This window comes from Syngnathus floridae, chromosome 2, assembly GCF_059516105.1.
Source record: "Syngnathus floridae isolate MCC-2025c chromosome 2, RoL_Sflo_1.0, whole genome shotgun sequence".
NCBI lineage: Eukaryota > Metazoa > Chordata > Actinopteri > Syngnathiformes > Syngnathidae > Syngnathus > Syngnathus floridae.
The window spans coordinates 17,778,483-17,798,967 of NC_142414.1; the positions used below are offsets into that span (position 1 = coordinate 17,778,483).

Sequence of the window (20,485 nt, forward strand, 5' to 3'; positions counted from 1 at the left end):
CAAATCTAACTTTGTAGGTCAGAAATCGAGATACGAATATAGTAATTCCCCCTGCTTTTGTAAAATGTTGCAAGTGTGACTAATGGACTCGTTTCCATGTGCATGGTAATCTCATTCCAGCGTCCAGGTAGCTGGAGGTGGCAGCCCGTCCACCCGCAAGCTTCAGGCCGACTGATCGGCTTCCAGACTCCCACACAGCCTGCAGGAGGAGCGAGTCAGCCTCCGAAACACCGCTCGATTTAGACGCCACAAATACTCATGTGACGGGGGAGATGATGGTCCTCCACAGCTTTCAAACCTTCTCTAGTGAAAAGCTGGGCGACAAGGTAAAAGCCACTAAGTAAAGGCGATGTGACGGTTATGGGAAAGATGATTATGAATGTATAGAAAAAGGGAGTGATTCCATTTTTTTCAATGCAGTGCTGCTTGAGGGACAGAAGTTCCCCAGCATTCCATGTTTGTTTTTGGCCTCTTGACTTGAGGTTGAAAAGGATGTGCAACTAGTTGTATTTTTTATTTACGTTTTATTTACGTTTTAAATGAGTCCTAACTTCTTTGGTGAATGTTTATACTATCTTCACTTTACTTTTTAGTAAGACAGAGTTGAGTTTGTTTACATGTTTCAGCCACTTCCACATGATAAGCAGGTAAACAAACTTACCTCTGTCTTAAAGAAAGCATCTATAAATAAATCCTAACTTTATTGGGATTTGTAAAAACAGGGCAGGAAAGAATGCCAATTATTAAGTTTCGTAAGTGTTTTGGCCTGATATAGAACATGGATCTCAGCCGAATAGAAATTTCCCTACAGATGGTTCTGTGCCGCAGCAGCAAAGTTTAGGTAAAACGTCCTCAGTGTAGGCTGACATGTTTTCCGTTTAACTCTCACACATACAACAGCTATTTCTGTTTGCATTCTGTTTAAATCCCTCTTGCAGACTTTACAAGAGACGCACAGGCAATCCCTGAGTACATCCTGCTCGATGAGCTCTCTTAAGAACAGAATGGGGCCAATAACAGGATTAAATTTTAGTCAGCCGCCATGTCTGAAAAGCCAAAAGAAAATAGGAATACAGACAAACTGGCATGAGTAGTGTTTCATCAAATGATATTGTCACTGCTTTTTTGTCATCAACCGTCATGACAACCGCGTAGGCGCTCCCACGGTGACAGGAAATCAAAACAGGGGCCAATTGCTGCTGACAACCATTTTCTTAGTACTTAGTAAAAAAAATTGAAGCATTGATTCGGTGTTAGTGTGGGCAAGGGGAAATTAACCAATCCAGCGATGCGCCAATGCGTAGAAAAAAAAACACAACAATGGTAAAGCGTGAATTTAATTCAAATACTTGCGCCATTTCCATATGCAAATCCAGAGCTGGCAAGGCTTGGCATAATGTACGATGGCGTCTGGATGACATCTTTTCAACTATACTTGGCTACAAGGCTAACGGGTTGGCGGAGACGTGGCGCTTCCACGCCAGCTGATCCTATTTGTCCACTCAAAGCAACGGGATGACATCATCATTTAGCCTGTGGTCTGCGTCTTGACGATCTACAGGTTGCTATTGTTTTGCTGGCACATTTTTGTAAAACAGGGGAGAACACACAAAGTCTACGCAGGAAGAGCGGCGCTCAAAAGCGGGGATAATCCGATTTCCAGTATTAGCATTCAAAACTTGATCATTTTTACCATTTATAGGCCCCTTCAGGTTGTGTGCTTGTATTTTCCAATGCTCTTCCACTGTCCTCAGTACAAAACGAGTTCTTGGCAACCTCCAAGACATTGCCTCTATTCTTTCTCTTCCACCTGTCTTATGCAAAGCTATTTCAATGACTAATCAAGACCATTCACTTTTTCTCCACGACATAACTGTAATTCCATCTTCTCCTTTTCTATGCTTAGTATCAAGTAACGCACTCATTAACAGCCCTTGAGTACAAGCTGGAAAGAAGATTGGTTCAAAGCCTCTTTTTGTGTGCAGCTTTTTCTGGTTCTCCCTCGCTGGTTTCTGTTCCCAGTGCCCTGAAGGTGAGCAGATTAACATACAACATCAGATGTGGGTATTCACAAGCATCCAGGAGGTTGTTCAGGTCCCATCTCATGCATATGTTGCACAAGAGCTATTAGCATGCATGATGGGGAAACCATCTGCCGAAGAAAATGGGCAACGCCGTGTCAAATCATGTTGCTTCGTACTCCATTAAGAAAGTATCACTTCATTATTCAGTGCCTAAGTGACACTGGCAAAATGACAGCATCATGTCACTCTTAATCAAAGAACATTAACAGCTACAGCTCCATCCAGAAGATAAAGTCTTGTCATGACTACCAAAATGGAATTTAATAGGAAACAACCCAACTTCCTGAGCCAGTTTCAACCCAGCACTTTTAAGGTTCTAGAACAGGGGTGTCCAAGTCCAGTCCTCGAGGGCCGCATTCCTCCATGTTTTCCAAGTTTCCCTCGTTGAACGCACCTGATTCAATGATCAGGCTCCTGCAGAACGTGAGGATGAACTGATCATTTGAATCAGGTGTGTTTAACGAGGGAAACTTGGAAAACATGCAGGAATGCGGCCCTCGAGGACTGGACTTGGACACCCCTGCCTTACACTGAGTGCCATAAGTCCCAATGATCGTGAGCAGCAGGGGGGGCCCCATTTCAACCCCTTACACTGAGTGCCAAGCAGGGAAGAAATGGGTATCATTGTTATAGTCACTGGTATGACTCGGCAGGGGTTTGAACCCACAACCTCCCAATCTCAGGGCGGACACTCTCCTCTTGGGCCACTGAGCTGGTTAACGCTTGTGTCGTAGTATAACACTTATAGTGGTTTTTAAATAACATGTATGTATACGCCTAAATATTGTTATCCAATATATCTACTGCAATTTCACATTAGATTGCTGGTTTGAAATTTGCTTTTAATATTATTATTTTTAATAAACATTTATGTTAAAACTTGTCTGGTGTTTTATTCCTTGTTTCTTTATTCGCCAATTAAAACATAAAAATCAGCTTAATCATGCTTTATATGACAAATGTGTACACCTTCAATAGGTACACTACACAAGGTTTAAAAATAAAAAAAGAATAAATAAGTAAAGCACAACAAGGTAATTTCTCGAATCTGGGATCAAACCAAGTTCTTACCGAGCAAGAGCTCGAGTCACTAACCAGTCGGCTATTTCGACCGGCAGTCTACACTTGCTTGCACTGTTTTGTACTAGTGATGTGCATTCCAGTTCTCAAGTGAAAATCTTTAGAATTGGTTCGCTCAAAATATTTGTTCAAAAGAATCGTTCGCTACACGTTCTTATTTATTTATTTTATTATTTTTTTACCTTGTGTAGTGTACCAAAATATCCCATAATTATCTGCCTAAATAATTGTGACTAATTTAAAACTATTCCACTTGTTAATACCTGCAAAATAACATATTCTAACCGGAGATTGCATTGACCTAATTTTCACATGGTCCTTGTTTACATTTTGCATTTGACACTGACAGCTGTCAAGTGCCACGTGAGGGCTCTTCTTGTGTAAGTTTTATTTGTTATGGGTTTTCTTTTGTAAGTTTAACTTTGGGTACTTCGAAAGTGTCATTTTAAATTGTACTTTGCTCGGTGTTCGTGTACACAACGTGTTGTGATGACATCTGCTGTGGAGTCTTCACTGATCTAGTCGCTTGTGAGCTTCTCCATAAAACCATACATGTTCCATACACTGAAAGTAAGGGTAGTGGTTAGTGCTCTGGGCTTTCACCCCAGCGACCTGGGTTCGAAACTCAGTGGGACCAAAAAAATTTTATCATAGAAAATTTGCAACACAGTTGCTAGTGTAACCATATAACCACACACTTCCTTAGGTTTAAAGTTAGGGTTAGGGCTAGAATTAGGTTTAGAGCTAGGGTTAGAGGTAGGATTAGGGTTAGGGTTAGAGCTAGGGTTAGGGCTAGGTTTAGGTTAGGGTTAGGGTTTGAGCTAGGGTTAGGGTTAGAGCTAGGGTTAGGGCTAGGTTAGGGTTAGGGTTTGAGCTATGGTTAGGTTTAGAGCTAGGGTTAGAGCTAGGGTTAGAGCTAGTGTTAGGGTTAGGGCTAGGGTTAGGTTTAGAGCTAGGGTTAGGGTCAGAGCCAGGGTTAGGGTAGGGTTAGAGCTAGGGTTAGGGTTAGAGCTAGGGTTAGAGCTAGGGTTAGGGCTAGGGTTAGGTTAGGGTTAGGGTTTGAGCTAGGTTTAGAGCTAGGGTTAGGGTTAGAGCTAGTGTTAGGGTTAGGGCTAGGGTTAGGGTCAGAGCTAGGGTTAGAGCTAGGGTTAGAGTTAGAGCTAGGGTTAGAGCTAGGGTTAGGGTTTGAGCTAGGGTTAGGGTTTGAGCTAGGTTTAGGTTTAGAGCTAAGGTTAGAGCTAGGGTTAGGGTTAGAGTTAGGGTTAGGGCTAGGGTTAGAGCTAGGGTTAGGGTTAGAGATGGGGTTAGGGCTAGAGCTAGGATTACAGCTAGGGTTAGAGGTAGGGTTAGAGCTAGGGTTAGGGCTAGGGTAGGGTTAGAGCTAGGGTTAGGGTTAGAGCTAAGGTTAGGGTTAGAGCTAGGGTTAGAGTTAGGGTAGAGCTAGGGTTAGAACTAGTAATGGGGTTAGGGTTAGAGCTAGGGTTAGGCTTAGGGCTAGGGTTAGGGTTAGAGATGGGGTTAGGGCTAGAGCTAGGATTAGAGCTAGGGTTAGAGGTAGGGTTAGAGCTAGGGTTAGGGCTAGGGTAGGGTTAGAGCTACGGTTAGGGTTAGAGCTAAGGTTAGGGTTAGAGCTAGGGTTAGGGTTAGGGTAGAGCTAGGGTTAGAACTAGTAATGGGGTTAGGGTTAGAGCTAGGGTTAGGGTTAGGCTTAGAGCTAGGGTTAGACCTAGGGTTAGAGCTAGGGTTGGGGTTAGGGTTCATTCTAACCCTAGCTCTAAACCTAACCATAGCTCAAACCCTAACCCTAGCTCTAACCCTAGCTCTAACCCTAACCCTAGGTCTAATCCTAACCCTATTACTAGTTCTAACCCTAACCCTAGCCCTAACCCTAGCTCTAACCCTAGCTCTATCCCTAGCTCTAAACCTAGCTCAAACCCTAACCCTAGCTCAAACCCTAGCTCTAACCCTAACCCTAGCTCTAACCCTAGCTCTAAACCTAGCTCAAACCCTAGCTCAAACCCTAGCTCTAACCCTAACCCTAGCTCTAACCCTAGCTCTAAACCTAAACCTAGCTCAAACCCTAACCCTAGCTCAAACCCTAACCCTAGCTCTAACCCTAGCTCTAACCCTAGCTCTAAACCTAACCATAGCTCAAACCCTAACCCTAATCCTAAACTAACCCTAGTCCTACCCTAGCTCTAACCCTAGCTCTAACCCTACCCTAACCCTAGCCCTGACCCTAACCCTAGCTCTAAACCCTAACCCTAACCCTAACACTAGCTCTAACCCTAACCCTAGCTCTAACTCCAACCCTAGCTCTAACCCTAGCTCAAACCCTAACCCTAACCTAACCCTAGCCCTACCCTAGCTCTAACCCTAACTCCAACCCTAGCTCTAACCCTAGCTCTAACCCTAACCCTAGCCCTAAATCTAACCCTAACCCTAGCTCTAACCCTAGCTCTAAACCTAAACCTAGCTCAAACCCTAACCCTAGCTCAAACCCTAACCCTAGCTCTAACCCTAGCTCTAACCTTAGCTCTAACCCTAGCTCTAAACCTAACCTAACCCTAGTCCTACCCTAGCTCTAACCCTAGCTCTAACCCTACCCTAACCCTAGCTCTAACTCCAACCCTAGCTCTAACCCTAGCTCAAACCCTAACCCTAACCAAACCCTAGCCCTACCCTAGCTCTAACTCTAACCCTAGCTCTAACCTTAGCTCAAACCCTAACCCTAATCCTAACCTAACCCTAGTCCTACCCTAGCTCTAACCCTAGCTCTAACCCTACCCTAACCCTAGCTCTAACTCCAACCCTAGCTCTAACCCTAGCTCAAACCCTAACCCTAACCAAACCCTAGCCCTACCCTAGCTCTAACCCTAACTCCAACCCTAGCTCTAACCCTAGCTCTAACCCTAACCCTAGCCCTAAATCTAACCCTAACCCTAGCTCTAACCCTAGCTCTAAACCTAAACCTAGCTCAAACCCTAACCCTAGCTCAAACCCTAACCCTAGCTCTAACCCTAGCTCTAACCTTAGCTCTAACCCTAGCTCTAAACCTAACCATAGCTCAAACCCTAACCCTAATCCTAACCTAACCCTAGTCCTACCCTAGCTCTAACCCTAGCTCTAACCCTACCCTAACCATAGCCCTGACCCTAACCCTAGCTCTAAACCTAACCCTAGCCCTAACACTAGTTCTAACCCTAACCCTAGCTCTAACCCCAACCCTAGCTCTAACCCTAGCTCAAACCCTAACCCTAACCTAACCCTAGCCCTACCCTAGCTCTAACCCTAACCCTAACCCTAACTCAAACCCTAGCTCTAACCCTAACCCTAGCTCTAACCCTAGCTCTAAACCTAGCTCAAACCCTAGCTCAAACCCTAGCTCTAACCCTAACCCTAGCTCTAACCCTAGCTCTAAACCTAAACCTAGCTCAAACCCTAACCCTAGCTCAAACCCTAACCCTAGCTCTAACCCTAGCTCTAACCCTAGCTCTAAACCTAACCATAGCTCAAACCCTAACCCTAATCCTAAACTAACCCTAGTCCTACCCTAGCTCTAACCCTAGCTCTAACCCTACCCTAACCCTAGCCCTGACCCTAACCCTAGCTCTAAACCCTAACCCTAACCCTAACACTAGCTCTAACCCTAACCCTAGCTCTAACTCCAACCCTAGCTCTAACCCTAGCTCAAACCCTAACCCTAACCTAACCCTAGCCCTACCCTAGCTCTAACCCTAACTCCAACCCTAGCTCTAACCCTAGCTCTTACCCTAACCCTAGCCCTAAATCTAACCCTAACCCTAGCTCTAACCCTAGCTCTAAACCTAAACCTAGCTCAAACCCTAACCCTAGCTCAAACCCTAACCCTAGCTCTAACCCTAGCTCTAACCTTAGCTCTAACCCTAGCTCTAAACCTAACCATAGCTCAAACCCTAACCCTAATCCTAACCTAACCCTAGTCCTACCCTAGCTCTAACCCTAGCTCTAACCCTACCCTAACCCTAGCTCTAACTCCAACCCTAGCTCTAACCCTAGCTCAAACCCTAACCCTAACCAAACCCTAGCCCTACACTAGCTCTAACCCTAACTCCAACCCTAGCTCTAACCCTAGCTCTAACCCTAACCCTAGCCCTAAATCTAACCCTAACCCTAGCTCTAACCCTAGCTCTAAACCTAAACCTAGCTCAAACCCTAACCCTAGCTCAAACCCTAACCCTAGCTCTAACCCTAGCTCTAACCTTAGCTCTAACCCTAGCTCTAAACCTAACCATAGCTCAAACCCTAACCCTAATCCTAACCTAACCCTAGTCCTACCCTAGCTCTAACCCTAGCTCTAACCCTACCCTAACCCTAGCTCTAACTCCAACCCTAGCTCTAACCCTAGCTCAAACCCTAACCCTAACCAAACCCTAGCCCTACCCTAGCTCTAACCCTAACTCCAACCCTAGCTCTAACCCTAGCTCTAACCCTAACCCTAGCCCTAAATCTAACCCTAACCCTAGCTCTAACCCTAGCTCTAAACCTAAACCTAGCTCAAACCCTAACCCTAGCTCAAACCCTAACCCTAGCTCTAACCCTAGCTCTAACCTTAGCTCTAACCCTAGCTCTAAACCTAACCATAGCTCAAACCCTAACCCTAATCCTAACCTAACCCTAGTCCTACCCTAGCTCTAACCCTAGCTCTAACCCTACCCTAACCATAGCCCTGACCCTAACCCTAGCTCTAAACCTAACCCTAGCCCTAACACTAGTTCTAACCCTAACCCTAGCTCTAACCCCAACCCTAGCTCTAACCCTAGCTCAAACCCTAACCCTAACCTAACCCTAGCCCTACCCTAGCTCTAACCCTAACTCCAACCCTAGCTCTAACCCTAGCTCAAACCCTAACCCTAGCTCTAACCCTAGCTCTAACCCTAGCTCTAACCCTAGCTCTAAGCCTAACCCTAGCTCAAACCCTAACCCTAGCTCTAACCCTAGCTCTAACCCTACCCTAACCCTAGCTCTAACCCTAGCTCTAACCCTAACCCTAGGCCTAACCCTAGGTCTAACCGTAACCCTAGCTCTAACCTTAGCTCTAACCCTAGCTCTAACCCTAGCTCTAAACCTAACCATAGCTCAAACCCTAACCCTAAACCTAACCTAACCCTAGCCCTACCCTAGCTCTAACCCTAGCTCTAACCCTACCCTAACACTATCTCTAACCCTAACCCTCTGACCCTAGCTCTAAACCTAACCCTAGCTCAAACCCTAACCTAACCCTAGCCCTACCCTAGCCCTACCCTAGCTCTAACCCTAACCCTAGCTCTAACCCTAGCTCTAACACTAACCCTAGCTCAAACCCTAACCCTAGCTCTAACCCTAACCCTATCTCTAACCCTAGCTCTAACCCTAGCTCTAAACCTAAACCTAGCTCAAACCCTAACCCTAGCTCAAACCCTAACCCTAGCTCTAACCCTAGCTCTAACCCTACCCTAACCCTAGCTCTGACCCTAACCCTAGCTCTAAACCTAACCCTAGCCCTAACCCTAACACTAGCTCTAACCCTAGCCCTAACCCTAGCTCTAACCCTAGCTCTAAACCTAACCATAGCTCAAACCCTAACCCTAACCTAACTCTAGCCCTACCCTAGCTCTAACCCTAGCTCTAACCCTAACCTAACCCTAGCTCTAACCCTAACCGTAGCTCTAACCCTAGCTCAAACCCTAACCCTAGCTCTAACCCTAACCGTAGCTCTAACCCTAGCTCAAACCCTAACCCTAACCCTAGCTCTAACCCTAGCTCTAACCCTAACCCTGTAGCAACTGTAGACTGCCGGTCGAAATAGCCGACTGGTTAGTGACTCGAGTTCTTGCTCGGTAAGAACTTGGTTCGATCCCAGATTCGAGAAATTACCTTGTTGTGCTTTACTTATTTATTCTTTTTTTATTTTTAAACCTTGTGTAGTGTACCTATTGAAGGTGTACCTACACATTTGTCATATAAAGCATGATTAAGCTGATTTTTATGTTTTAATTGGCGAATAAAGAAACAAGGAATAAAACACCAGACAAGTTTTAACATAAATGTTTATTAAAAATAATAATATTAAAAGCAAATTTCAAACCAGCAATCTAATGTGAAATTGCAGTAGATATATTGGATAACAATATTTAGGCGTATATACACGTTATTTAAAAACCACTATAAGTGTTCTACTACGACACAAGCGTTAACCAGCTCAGTGGCCTAAGAGGAGAGTGTCCGCCCTGAGATTGGGAGGTGGTGGGTTCAAACCCCTGCCGAGTCATACCAGTGACTATAACAATGATACCCATTTCTTCCCTGCTTGGCACTCAGTGTAAGGGGTTGAAATGGGGCCCCCCCTGCTGCTCACGATCATTGGGACTTATGGCACTCAGTGTAAGGCTCGAGGACTGGACTTGGACACCCCTGTTCTAGAAGGAGAAGGAGGAGGAGGATGGAAGAAGAATTAAGATTGACGGGCTGTCTCGTTGACGGGAAGTGCTACTGCTGACAGAAGCCGATTCCAACCGTTTGCAGCAGTGTCGGTTCCTTGCAGGTCCGTTTGAGCCAGGGCGCAAAACCACACACCCTGGCTTAAATTATGCATAGCCCAATCCAGTTTGTTAAGAACAGCATGATGTTTATGAGAATCATATTTATGTATGTACTCTACACACACTTATATCATCTCTGAAGGTTTTTCCCCCCCCCCTTGGAGGTTTTAGTCATCCATACATGCATGCCTTCCAAACATCTCTGTTTCTTGCTCATTTTTGCTTGCGTCGCGGCCTCGACTGACGTAACCGAGACAAGCGTCTTAACCTGAACTAGTGTTGGCTCGTGAGTAAACGATTCGTTTAAAAGAACGATTTATTTCCCTCACTGATCCGTTCTCGCGATGAACTGGAAATGCAAATCACTCACTCACTAACTCATTCACTCACAGATCCGCTCAGGGAAATGCAATCCTCAACTCGTTCGTGAACGGGAAGTTACGTCATTTTCTTCTTCGTTTTGTTTTACGGCGAGTTGGCACGAGCTTCAATGTACATTATAGACACCTACTGGTTGAAGTCATATGAACTGAAAAAAGAACGAATCACTTTCGGAAGTGATTTGGTCACTCTCGTTCTCTGGAAAAAAAAACCCGTTCTTTCAAACGAATCGTTCACTCACGAGCCAACACTATTTTGTACTTACCCAACGCGCGCCTACGAAATACTGAACTGATAAGAATGACTCAAAGTGAGAGCGGGGTAACCGCTGAGCTTGCGTTTGACGAGAGGCTCCGTCACTTCGCTCAAACACGTCAGATTTAGTGTTCGACTCCCCACCCGTGCGAAATGTCCTAAGCATGAATGAATTAACGCTTGGCGAACTTCTCCCCCCCAGCACTATTCGCATTGCACAGGGGGGGAAGACAAAATTTTTAGCAAGTTTTTTTTTCTTTTTGGTCAATTACTTGTCTAGGCTGTTCTAAAACACCAGCTCGTATACTTGATACATATTAGATGAGGTAAAAAAAAAAATCCCAAAATCAACTGACACGTAATTTTGATGATCAATGAATCTTCTAGGTACTCTTTTTAATTTAAAACTGTAAAAATTCTCCAAATGACAGTTTCTCAACATGAAATATTAGTCCACCATGAAAGCAGATTGATTGCTTATTTTCTTACATGTTACTGACCCAACAAATACATAAATCATAAAAACATTTGCGCATTTCCTACACTGTCAATTTAATTAAATGTTGTTGTTGGTTTTTTTTTTGTGATGGTAGCAATTAAAACATGTTCTGCTGATGACCTTGTCGATTAATCGATGACGGGTAAAAGGTAATCGATTAATCGACGAAGTGATCCACAGAACAAGTTTAATAGTTAATAGTTTATTAGTTTAAAATATTTCTAGCTGAGTAGATTCATCATGGTGGTTTATAGATATTATGTCGTGCAGTATTTTGTTTTGCAGTTTAAAATGTATCAATTACGAACCAATTTTTCATCACTTCTTTGTGAAACATGAGGAAATTTGAATTGCAAAGAAAAGCTACAAAAAAGCAACATCCAAACTCCACAACTTAACTCCCACTGAGAGGCTCACAACTGGAGTGCTGCGTTCCTTTGTTCATTTGTAGCTTCCTTTCTGATTTATGCAGGTCTTAATTTGTCACCGGCGTGTATTTACTGTGCAGCTCATATAAGAATGAATGACGTCAGGCCTAAAAACAAAACCCAGCATTGCCTTCTTTCGACCTTCCAATTCCATCGGTTCCTGTGGCTCCGCATGCCGCCAAGCAGATGTCACATCAATGTCCTTCGCAAAGCCCTGCTCCTTCCTCCTGCTTCTCCACCTCCTTCCCCGCTGTTCTCCAGAGGCCTCACCTGTCAGCGTTGGCCGTCGGAAGTGTCTGGCTGGATGTTCGTGTCGATGCTTGGCAGGTCAGCCAAATGCACCCGCGCGTTCTGCTATCTGTCTGCAGCCATTCCCACCCGCTCTTCTCCCTTGCCACTGCTACTATTCGCACTTTCAGCTCTCTCCCGAGAATGATCAATAATGCAACGCGGATCTCCGTGAGCGGCGTGCACACACGCGGTCATAAATGCGCCGAGTTGAAAATGCTTCACGCAGGAGGCTCAGTCAGCTCCGTGTCCCCTGTGTGATTTATAGATAGGCACTGTAAGGGGTTCTCCTCCTGTGAAGGCCATTATCATGCAGGCAGGCACATCTGCAGACTTCAATGAAGGTGGCAGGGGGTCCAGGGGGGTCCCAAGGTCAGCGCCATGGGGTGCCTTTGGTGTCAGCGCCATCCCTCTCTCACTCTTGCAGTCTTTTCAAAAGGCCAAACAACAAATAGCACCTCCTCATTTCTCCACACTGGCTGGCTGTTGGTGGGTTTGCAATAGGTCTCACAAGACATGTGTAGTAACACAGGGGTGAGGCCAAAGGGGTAACCCAAAGTTAGACCCCCCCCAAAAAAATGCACTCACTCAAATGAAGAGTTGTGTTTTCCATTCTGTGTCTTAGAGATTCTTAGAAAATGAAAAGACCACTGTTACGTAATTCAGCAGTCTGTTCACATTCCGGAAAGGATGGAGTTCTTTAGGAACAAAACTTTTGACTTTTGCACTGTGACAAGCCTGAAGTGTCCGAGACAAGACAGCAATCTTCCAAATATGGTCTTCATGAATTTTCTCAAGACCAAGAAGGATCTTGAGGGTGACAACACTAGCTCGGGACATTGTGAGCAGCCATGTTGTCATGCTTGCTAGTTTGGCCAACATTCATGAGGGGAAAAAAATGGTGCTTTTCAATTTTCTAACACCAGTCCAAGAACTTTTCTGATACATTTCACAAATGGGGTGCAGAGGAAGACTGAGAACAGACCAGTAGGCCAGCGGCAAGAAAACGAATGCGAGCAAGAGAGGGAGAGTGTCAAAGTCAAAGAGATCAATGTGCAGACTTTGCCTGCCGCATCCAAGGGAGCAGCAGACTCAAAGCACTTCAAGCCCTCAGTTCAAAGTTGTGACATGCCTGTTAGAATTCCTAATTCGGAGCTCATTGACAGGCGTGGGGCTGCAGTCGAAGCAAGCAGAAGAGGAATCACCAACAAGACCAGGAGCTTCCCTCATACTATTTTAGTGCGTCACTATATCACACATTCACCTGCTATGTAGCTCTCAAATGTGTTCAAAAATTGAACCAAAAAAAAAAATCATCAACAGACAGTCATTCATTCAAATGCAGGAAAATAAGATGATCTCAGGTTATACTAAGTAGGAAATGAAGGCGTTAAGTTATTGCCAAAGGCATCCTCATCATGAAGGACCTTGAGAACAAATCCTTTCATACCGTTCAACATAAAGACCTGAAATCGTTCAAATTAATGTCATACGCGTTACTAAGGAGGGTTATGATTGTGAGAATAGGGACAGTTTACCGGCTGGTGGGGGATGGGAAGGCGCCGACCGGTATAAGGCAACCGAGGGGGCGGCAGGAAATCTGCGGGATTTACAGCTTAATCTTCTTCGGCACTTCCCTGTCAGCTGAGCTGCAGACTGTGGCAGAGGGAGTGTGCACTATCTTAGCACAGCTGTCAGGAGCCGCCTGCCACCAAATCAATACTTGTCTTTTTCTACTCTGCCTCTCACGTATACACGTTTTCTCATGGATGCAATGTTTCCTGTTCCATTGCTGCCTTCTCAGCCTCATCCTGTCAGCTTCTCCTAAATCAATGAGTCCTGAAGCTGATTAGCAGGTTCACATGTGGGTCGTTTCACACAGACAGGAGGACACTTGCTCCTTGGATGAACAGACAAGATGATGCATCCGGACGGTGTATCGAGAAAACAGTATTTGTGCTTATCTTAGGGCAAAAAAAAACAATACGATGCAATTTTAGTAACATACACACATTACCCTTTTTTATCTTGTACCTGACAAATAGCCCTAACATTAAAAAAAAGAATTCTAAAACTAATAAAAACAAAAAAAGAACAAACTAGTTTGATAAAATACAACGGAAACAAACCTGCTCTAAAAAAATCGGACTTAAAAGAGGCTAAACTAAATAAAAAGGAACTACTATGAAAATTACTAAACCATTATAATGCTGCCTCACAGTCAAGCAGTCCTGGATTTGAATCTTCATTTAAACCCTTCTATGTGGAGTTTGCCTGTTCCAAAAGTATTGGTTAAACTGTAAAATGAGTTGTCCATGGGAGTAGTTATTAGTCTATAAATGCCGTGCGACTGGCTGGCAACAAGGCCAGGGTGTATCTCGTCCTTTGCACAGTGTCAACCATGACTCTGACAGGAAAAACAACAACAACAACAACAAAATATAGATGGTCTGAAGTGAATGAGTTTTTTTGCTTGTCAGTAGAAATTCAACAGCACAGTCAAGTGGTGACAGGGAGGAACAACATGCACTTACTAAATGACGACATCCACCCAGTCATCAATTGATTTTCTATATTTAAGTTATGTAAGTTTGTTGGTTTGCACATTTTCCAATCCAAATTTTCTTGCAACAAGTAAACCCATTTGGCAAACGTTTGCGAACTTGAATGAACCTTAATGGGCTTTAATACTGTATTTTCTCAGGTTGCCCTTTGGCTCCCTGTAATCTGTAGTGCGATGTTATCTTGACACTCCCACAGAGCATCTCCCACTTACTTGCGAGGTAGAGCTTCACGGCACATCTATTTTCCCAGCAGTCTGCCACCAGGGTTGTGTTCTTTACTCGCTTTCTCTCAGGAGCAGCTCTTGGCTTTTGGTCGCTTAATGTTCCGCTTTCAACCTGGGATTCGCGTCGTTTGTGGGCTGCGGATGGGAATTCCTCCCGGGGATTTTAAGCAACACTCTCTTCTTCCTTCCTCATCTTCCTTTACTCTGCAACACCGGGCCTCCAATCCAATATGTCTGACCCGAAGGTTGATTTTGGCCCGATTCTATCACATTTCTTCCTTCCCACATGGATGTGAAGCCACCTTTAAATGTTTTTCTCATCTTCACTCATCCACAGAACTTTGAATGGTGGACTATTTATTTGAATGAATGAAGCAAGATACACTCGGCATCATTAGAATTGGGGACATCATGAATTATTAGTACATAGTGATTAGCATTTTCCCCATTAAAATGTTAATACAACTTTTTTGCCTTGATGGCATCAAATTACTTACTGGTGTGTTTTATAATGTCACACAGCAATTAGACATCACCAAACACAAAGGTGTTACTTTGGAAACAGAAAAAAAAATGCTTCTATGCACTGGAGGGAAAAAAATAGTGTCAGTTTGTCTCTGTCTGTAATTTGTTTGAATCAGGCTTTACTTTTGTCCGTTGCGTCTTGCTGTGCCGCCTCTCCTTCACCGCCGAAGCGTCGAGTAAGCTCAGAGGTCAGTACTGAGCAGCATGATTTCTGTAGCATGGAGGAAAAATCAAAATGGTGGAAGGTGATTCTACATTTTTGTTTTGTCAAGAATAGTATTTCTTTTTTGTTTTTCCAGGGACATTCTAATTTCTTTACATCCTAAATTGTTTCACACTAGGAACAAGTGTAGCGGAATAGATTGGATGTGACGTGGGAGATTCTTGAACATGATAATAAAAAAAACTAAAAGCACCATTCGTACCTTCTGTTCCAAGGCCCGATCGCGAGCCTTGAATAGGAGCTCGAGCACGGCGAAAAGGAGGCCCACACCCAAACCGAGACCGAGAAGGATAAAGAGACCCCGCAGGTCGTAAGGTCGGAGGGTGTCTGAGGTGCGGGCCTCGTCGTCATCCATGCAGCTGCTGGTCCACCACTTGTCCCGCAAATAAGACAGCTCGCCAGATTCGCTCAGCTGACGAATGGCCATGGTGAGGTTTTTTATCAATGGCGAGCCTGGAAAAAGGAAATGATGAAGCCTTTGAATCTGTGAGTCCTTAGTTGGGACTCACCCTGACGTGCAGCGATGCTGTACGCTCTCATGGAAATGACATCCTCTGAACGGGTCAGTTCACAGTGGCGAGCCACATCCAAATCCAAGGACACAGTTTCACCAATGAGGGCGTAGTTTCCCTCCCGAGCGCGACGAACGCCTTCCTCCATATTTGGCACATAGCTCTTCTTACGCTCCATCTGCTGGTAGATGCGGCGATACACGGCGATCTTTGAATCCTTGACCAGTAAAGAAACAGAACCCCCATGAAGCCACTTCGTTCGGGATGGGGACCTTAAGATCACAAGATCACAACAATGAAGACCTTAAAAAAACGCATTGTGGATCCATTTTCCACTGTGCCAAAGTCGATTTTGTCTTGGTTGGCGAGGTCTTCAAAAGTCTTGATCGAGTTGTGCTCTTTGTCCGAGTGCAGCGCAGAGTCGAAGTTGGCCAAATAGCACGCGAGCAGCAGTATAGCAAACAACCACCAGATGGCACTAACTAGTTTTCCAGACACAGCTTTAGGATGAGGACCAGCACCTAACAGCACAGACAGAAAACAAAATTGTTTTGTGAATTAATAAAGGCTTCATGACGGCAACACCCCTGCTATGGATTCATTCCACTTGATTTGTAAAAGACAAAAATATTCTGAATAAACTGGCAGTCACACAATTAGATTATTTCACGTTACAGCTTCCACTATTGTAAATGTAAATCAATTTAAAATGAGAAATGAGCTTCTTGCAGCAGTGTGCAGCATTTGTGTGGTTAAGTTCAACTGGTTGCTGGGATACCTTGCAGTGTGAGCGCTCCTATGATGTACCAGTAGCTGTGCAGCAAAGTGAATTGGTGCTGGTCTGTGTCAGGCTCGGCCCATTCAGTGGGACTGATCCTGTAAAAACGACAAAACAAAAGCACAAGGCAATATTCATGTCATTCTAAAAAGCTGTAGTTGTGATTAATAGATGCACTAAACTATCTCACCATGAAAAATGGAATGAATTTATGTCTGGTTAAATATAATCAAACATATCACCACAAAAAAAAAAAAAATAAAACATCATGTTAAATAAAAAAACGATAAAAAATGTTACTAAAAAAATTATGAGAATCACTCATTTCTAGAGTATGTCTGTTGCCACATTACTTCTACTCTATGCTCGGTTGTGCAATAAATATCAACACATTTTTTTTTCACATACCTGCCCACAAGGAATATGCAAAGACCAGTGAGCATGAAGGCAATGAGGATGCCCACCCACGTCTCAGTGGAGAAGGGTGCTAGAAGGCTGAATGGGTGCTCATCTTTTTGCAGAATGAAACTGATGCCTGTTTGCATGAAGGGCGTTGTCATGTCCACATATTGCTCTCTGATGGAGGTGACGGTCAGTGGCGCCACAGCCAGGTCAGCTTCCTAGTGGATGGTAGCGTGTTAAATTTACATTCTGGTTTTCCCAACCAGTTCTATTATTACAGGTACTTTCACTATATGGGGAATAAATATTCCTCAAAAGGCAGGATGACTGTGGTAAGAGCCTTGACCTCAACCCATCAAAAAGCTTTTGGGTAAGCTAACAGATGTTTTGGTGTCACAAACTCTCCCCTGGATGAATGAGGTGAGATCCCCCCATATCTTGTGCAAAGTCCATATTTTGCGACTTACTCCTCTGATGATTTCACCGATCATTCCATTCCAGTTGCCGCTGGAATCCATGGCTCCGTAGCGGTTGTCCTTCACCACATGCAATTTGTATCTAAAGCCAAGCATATGGCTGAGCTCGGAGATCAGGTCGATGCAGTAGCCCTCCAGCTCTCCTCCAGAGCCTTTGCTCATGGCGTACGGGTCTTGCTGAGAAACACAAGCACGTATTTTATTTAAATGGGGAGTGTGGATGAAATAGGCGATGAGTAAAAACTGTGGGAAGAAAAGAAGAATACCTTGATGGTGGTGATGGATAACTCCTTGGTGCCTGCAATGTGGGTGGGCGGGGGAATGTGGGTGGGGGGGCAGAGATTTTCTTAAGAACAAGTCAAAGTCACCAAGCAAGCTCAAATCTACTTTGGTTTGATGTCTCCAAGCTTCAGAAAGCCTGATGGATTCTATTGCCGCTTTGTGTCCCTTTGGCTTTTCTCTCTGCGGTAGTAAATAAGCTCGGCAGGACAATCGAGGCCTTGTGTATAATAATGCACGGAACTTGGCTATCGGGGAATCAAAGTGAGGGGAAGAAAAGAAGTCTTTTCCAAGCCTTCATTTCAACATGTAAACAAGAAGAGGACAAGGTGTCCCCTCCCCAATCGCCATGGCGTCAGCCTGAACTGTGACCAGCGGTTCTCCCAGCTGGTCTGCAGGACCTTACATCAGCGGAGGGCAGAAGGTGCCATGTTTTTCATAATTTCATGCAATGACAAAAGCCGTGGCGGATGGGGGCACACGAGGGTCATGACACGCGGTCGGACCTATGATCAGCCTGTCGCTTCATCGCCTGGCGTGTCGCTTAATTGATTCATCACAGTGTTTTGGAGATCGCAGCACGACGCGAGCCCCTTCACTGGTGAGAAATGCGATGCTGCCCAATCGGATTATGCTTTGACAGGACCCCTACGGTCTGACTGGGGGAAGAATTGCATTGAAGAAAGCTGGTTGGGAGCGAGACCTTTTTCAAAAGGTCAGCCAGAGCCCAACGTCTGCGAGTGTGGGCTTGAGACACTTGACCCACTCATAAAATGTTCGGGGATTAATTTACAATGTACTGTAACCCTTACAGTTGAAATTAAGTCAAAGTTCTCTTGTGTATATTAAAAAAAAAAAAAAGAATTCAAGGCTGAAATTTCTAAACAGAAAATTTAAGTTGGGCAACAAATTATATTTCCTCCAACTTACATTACTTTCTTAGCACCCTCTTCCAAAATAAACAATAAATGAAAAAATACTAGTTTAAGTAGAAAATGTTATTTGAAATGTTGATCACATTTTGAAATCACGAGAGCAAGGAAACAAAATTGAATGTCACAAATTATCATTAGGGTATACAACTGCTCTCTAAAAGAACAATAGACTTGGAACTACTGCTTGATTTTTTTATTTTTTTTTTGCATTATATATATAATTTTTTGTGTGCACGGGTCTTACCTGCAGCAAATGCATATCTACTCAGTGCTGCCACACTGAAGATGACAGCTATGTAGCCTTTCATTCTTCCAAAAGCCTGAAAATCACACTTGCATGGATTTCAAAACGACTGTTTACATGCCTGAAAAAAAAAGAGCTAATTAATTTTATACTCACCTAGGAAGTGCGGATATAAAAACAAGAAGACATCAACAAAAATTCAAAGAAATTGTCAACAAATGTTGCAAGTGGTTGTGCGCAGCAGAAGGTTGTGGGCGAGTTTAAATGCGGGGGACAGAGGGAGGGCCTAAACGGGGGAAAACCTCAAACTTCTTTGTTGAGACAGAGGTTGAAAAAAGTCTCAGGAGTGCTGTCGATGTCTTGTATACAAACAGGATTATGCAGAAGTGGGAAGCAATTTTTTTAAAGCACTCTTTTTTAAATTTGATACATTTTTGAAGATTCTAATCTGACTGAAGGATTGACAAAATAAAGAATAAAAAAATCAGTTTTTGAAAATTTGATACCATTCCTGCCAACCACTGATCTCATGGTTCAATATGTATTAAGAAAATTATTTTCATTAAAAAATGTGTTATGTAAAAGGATTAAATCCTAAAAGAATATTCAGAATATCAGAGATTTGTGGGTCATTTGTTTTGTATTTGTATGTTCCCTGAGAAAATAGTGTTTCATGTGTCTGGCTAAATTGATTTGTTTTCATTTTGGCAGAAAAAAATGTGTCCCAAAATTTTAACTTTAATGGGCATTATAATTATTTTCTCATTCAATCCCTTCTGAATATAAATTAAACAAGAGTTGTATCCTCAAATATTTAGTGGCCACAATTCTCCATGACTCCTGACAAAAAATCTGCAGTGAGGGGGGAAAACGAGGTGACGTTTCAAGAGTGTAATCCTGATTTTTGTTTTAAGCCCGTGAAGTTGTCTTTTCATGTCCCATGAAAGCTATCTTGTTTTTGCTGTGGGTTTTGGCATCGTCCAACAAGTTGCTGGAGCGTGAAAAAATAAGTCGTTATTTCATCAGGGAGAAGGGGTCGGCGTTTTGAGACAAAACGTTCTGTTCGGAGCGCTGAACAGTAGAGGAGGCTTCAAATGAGAGAAAAAGTCACACCAAGCGGTCTAGATAAATACATCCTTAAAAGAGTGTCCTGGGATTGTCTAAGAATCCTAATGAAGCTGTCTTTTGTATTTCTCTGCTGGCTGGAATGGAGTCTGCGGCGCTAAAACAAGCGTGTTGCGCTTCACAAAGTCTCTCAGCGCTGAAGAAGAGGCCCGGGCAGAATGTGACAGCGAGCCAGAGGAGGCCGTCAGCTTTGGAAAGCACAAAAGTGACAATGGACGGGGGCTTTGAAGAATCAGTGTCGTGAGAAAGCGTCAAGTTGCTCCATGCCTTACTGGATTGTAAGATTCGAAGTTTGTCAAAGAACTCTTTAGATTGATTCGTCAACATACTACCGTGTCTGGTTGCATTTTCAAAAGATTTCCAACAGAGCTCTTCTGACTTTCAGGAATTGTGTAATCATGACAGTTTAGTTGTTGAGGTTTGATGTACATTGGGCAGCCTGGAAGAAAAACCCAAGATAAATAACATCTCCAGTTCGGTCGGGGGTCTGGTGGGTTCCTGCTAAAGTTGAATGCTGGTAAACACACCAAAATAGAGTTGCTCATTAGAGCAGAAAGCACACTCGCCAAATACCAGGTCAAATCCGTCAACACGTCACTTTAGGTAAGGCTCAAATTAAATGC

At 43.9% G+C, this 20,485-nt stretch overlaps 1 protein-coding gene and 1 long non-coding RNA gene across 4 annotated transcripts; one reads left to right on the forward strand and one right to left on the reverse strand.

Annotated features, from left to right (window-relative positions):
- Window positions 1-120: 120 nt before the first annotated feature.
- On the forward strand, window positions 121-20,190 carry LOC148402308 (uncharacterized). The gene is made up of 2 exons (XR_015857199.1): window positions 121-326; window positions 19,951-20,190. It is a non-coding gene; the product is annotated as an uncharacterized LOC148402308 (long non-coding RNA).
- LOC148402309 (putative glutamate receptor) lies at window positions 14,704-19,005 on the reverse strand. 3 transcript variants are annotated; one of them, XM_088369609.1, is made up of 10 exons: window positions 18,894-19,005; window positions 18,738-18,813; window positions 17,546-17,577; window positions 17,271-17,456; window positions 16,810-17,021; window positions 16,402-16,499; window positions 15,927-16,144; window positions 15,621-15,840; window positions 15,314-15,564; window positions 14,704-15,099 (listed from the first exon to the last, which is right to left on the reverse strand). In XM_088369609.1, the coding sequence occupies exons 2-10, from the start codon at window positions 18,799-18,801 to the stop codon at window positions 15,001-15,003; spliced, it is 1,380 nt and encodes a 459-aa protein (XP_088225735.1). In that variant the 5' UTR covers window positions 18,802-18,813; window positions 18,894-19,005; the 3' UTR covers window positions 14,704-15,000. The 3 variants fall into 3 exon arrangements, with proteins under 3 accessions (XP_088225735.1, XP_088225736.1, XP_088225737.1); XM_088369610.1 differs by having other exon boundaries at window positions 18,738-18,825; window positions 18,894-18,971; XM_088369611.1 differs by lacking the exon at window positions 18,894-19,005 and having other exon boundaries at window positions 18,738-18,887.
- Window positions 20,191-20,485: the final 295 nt, after the last annotated feature.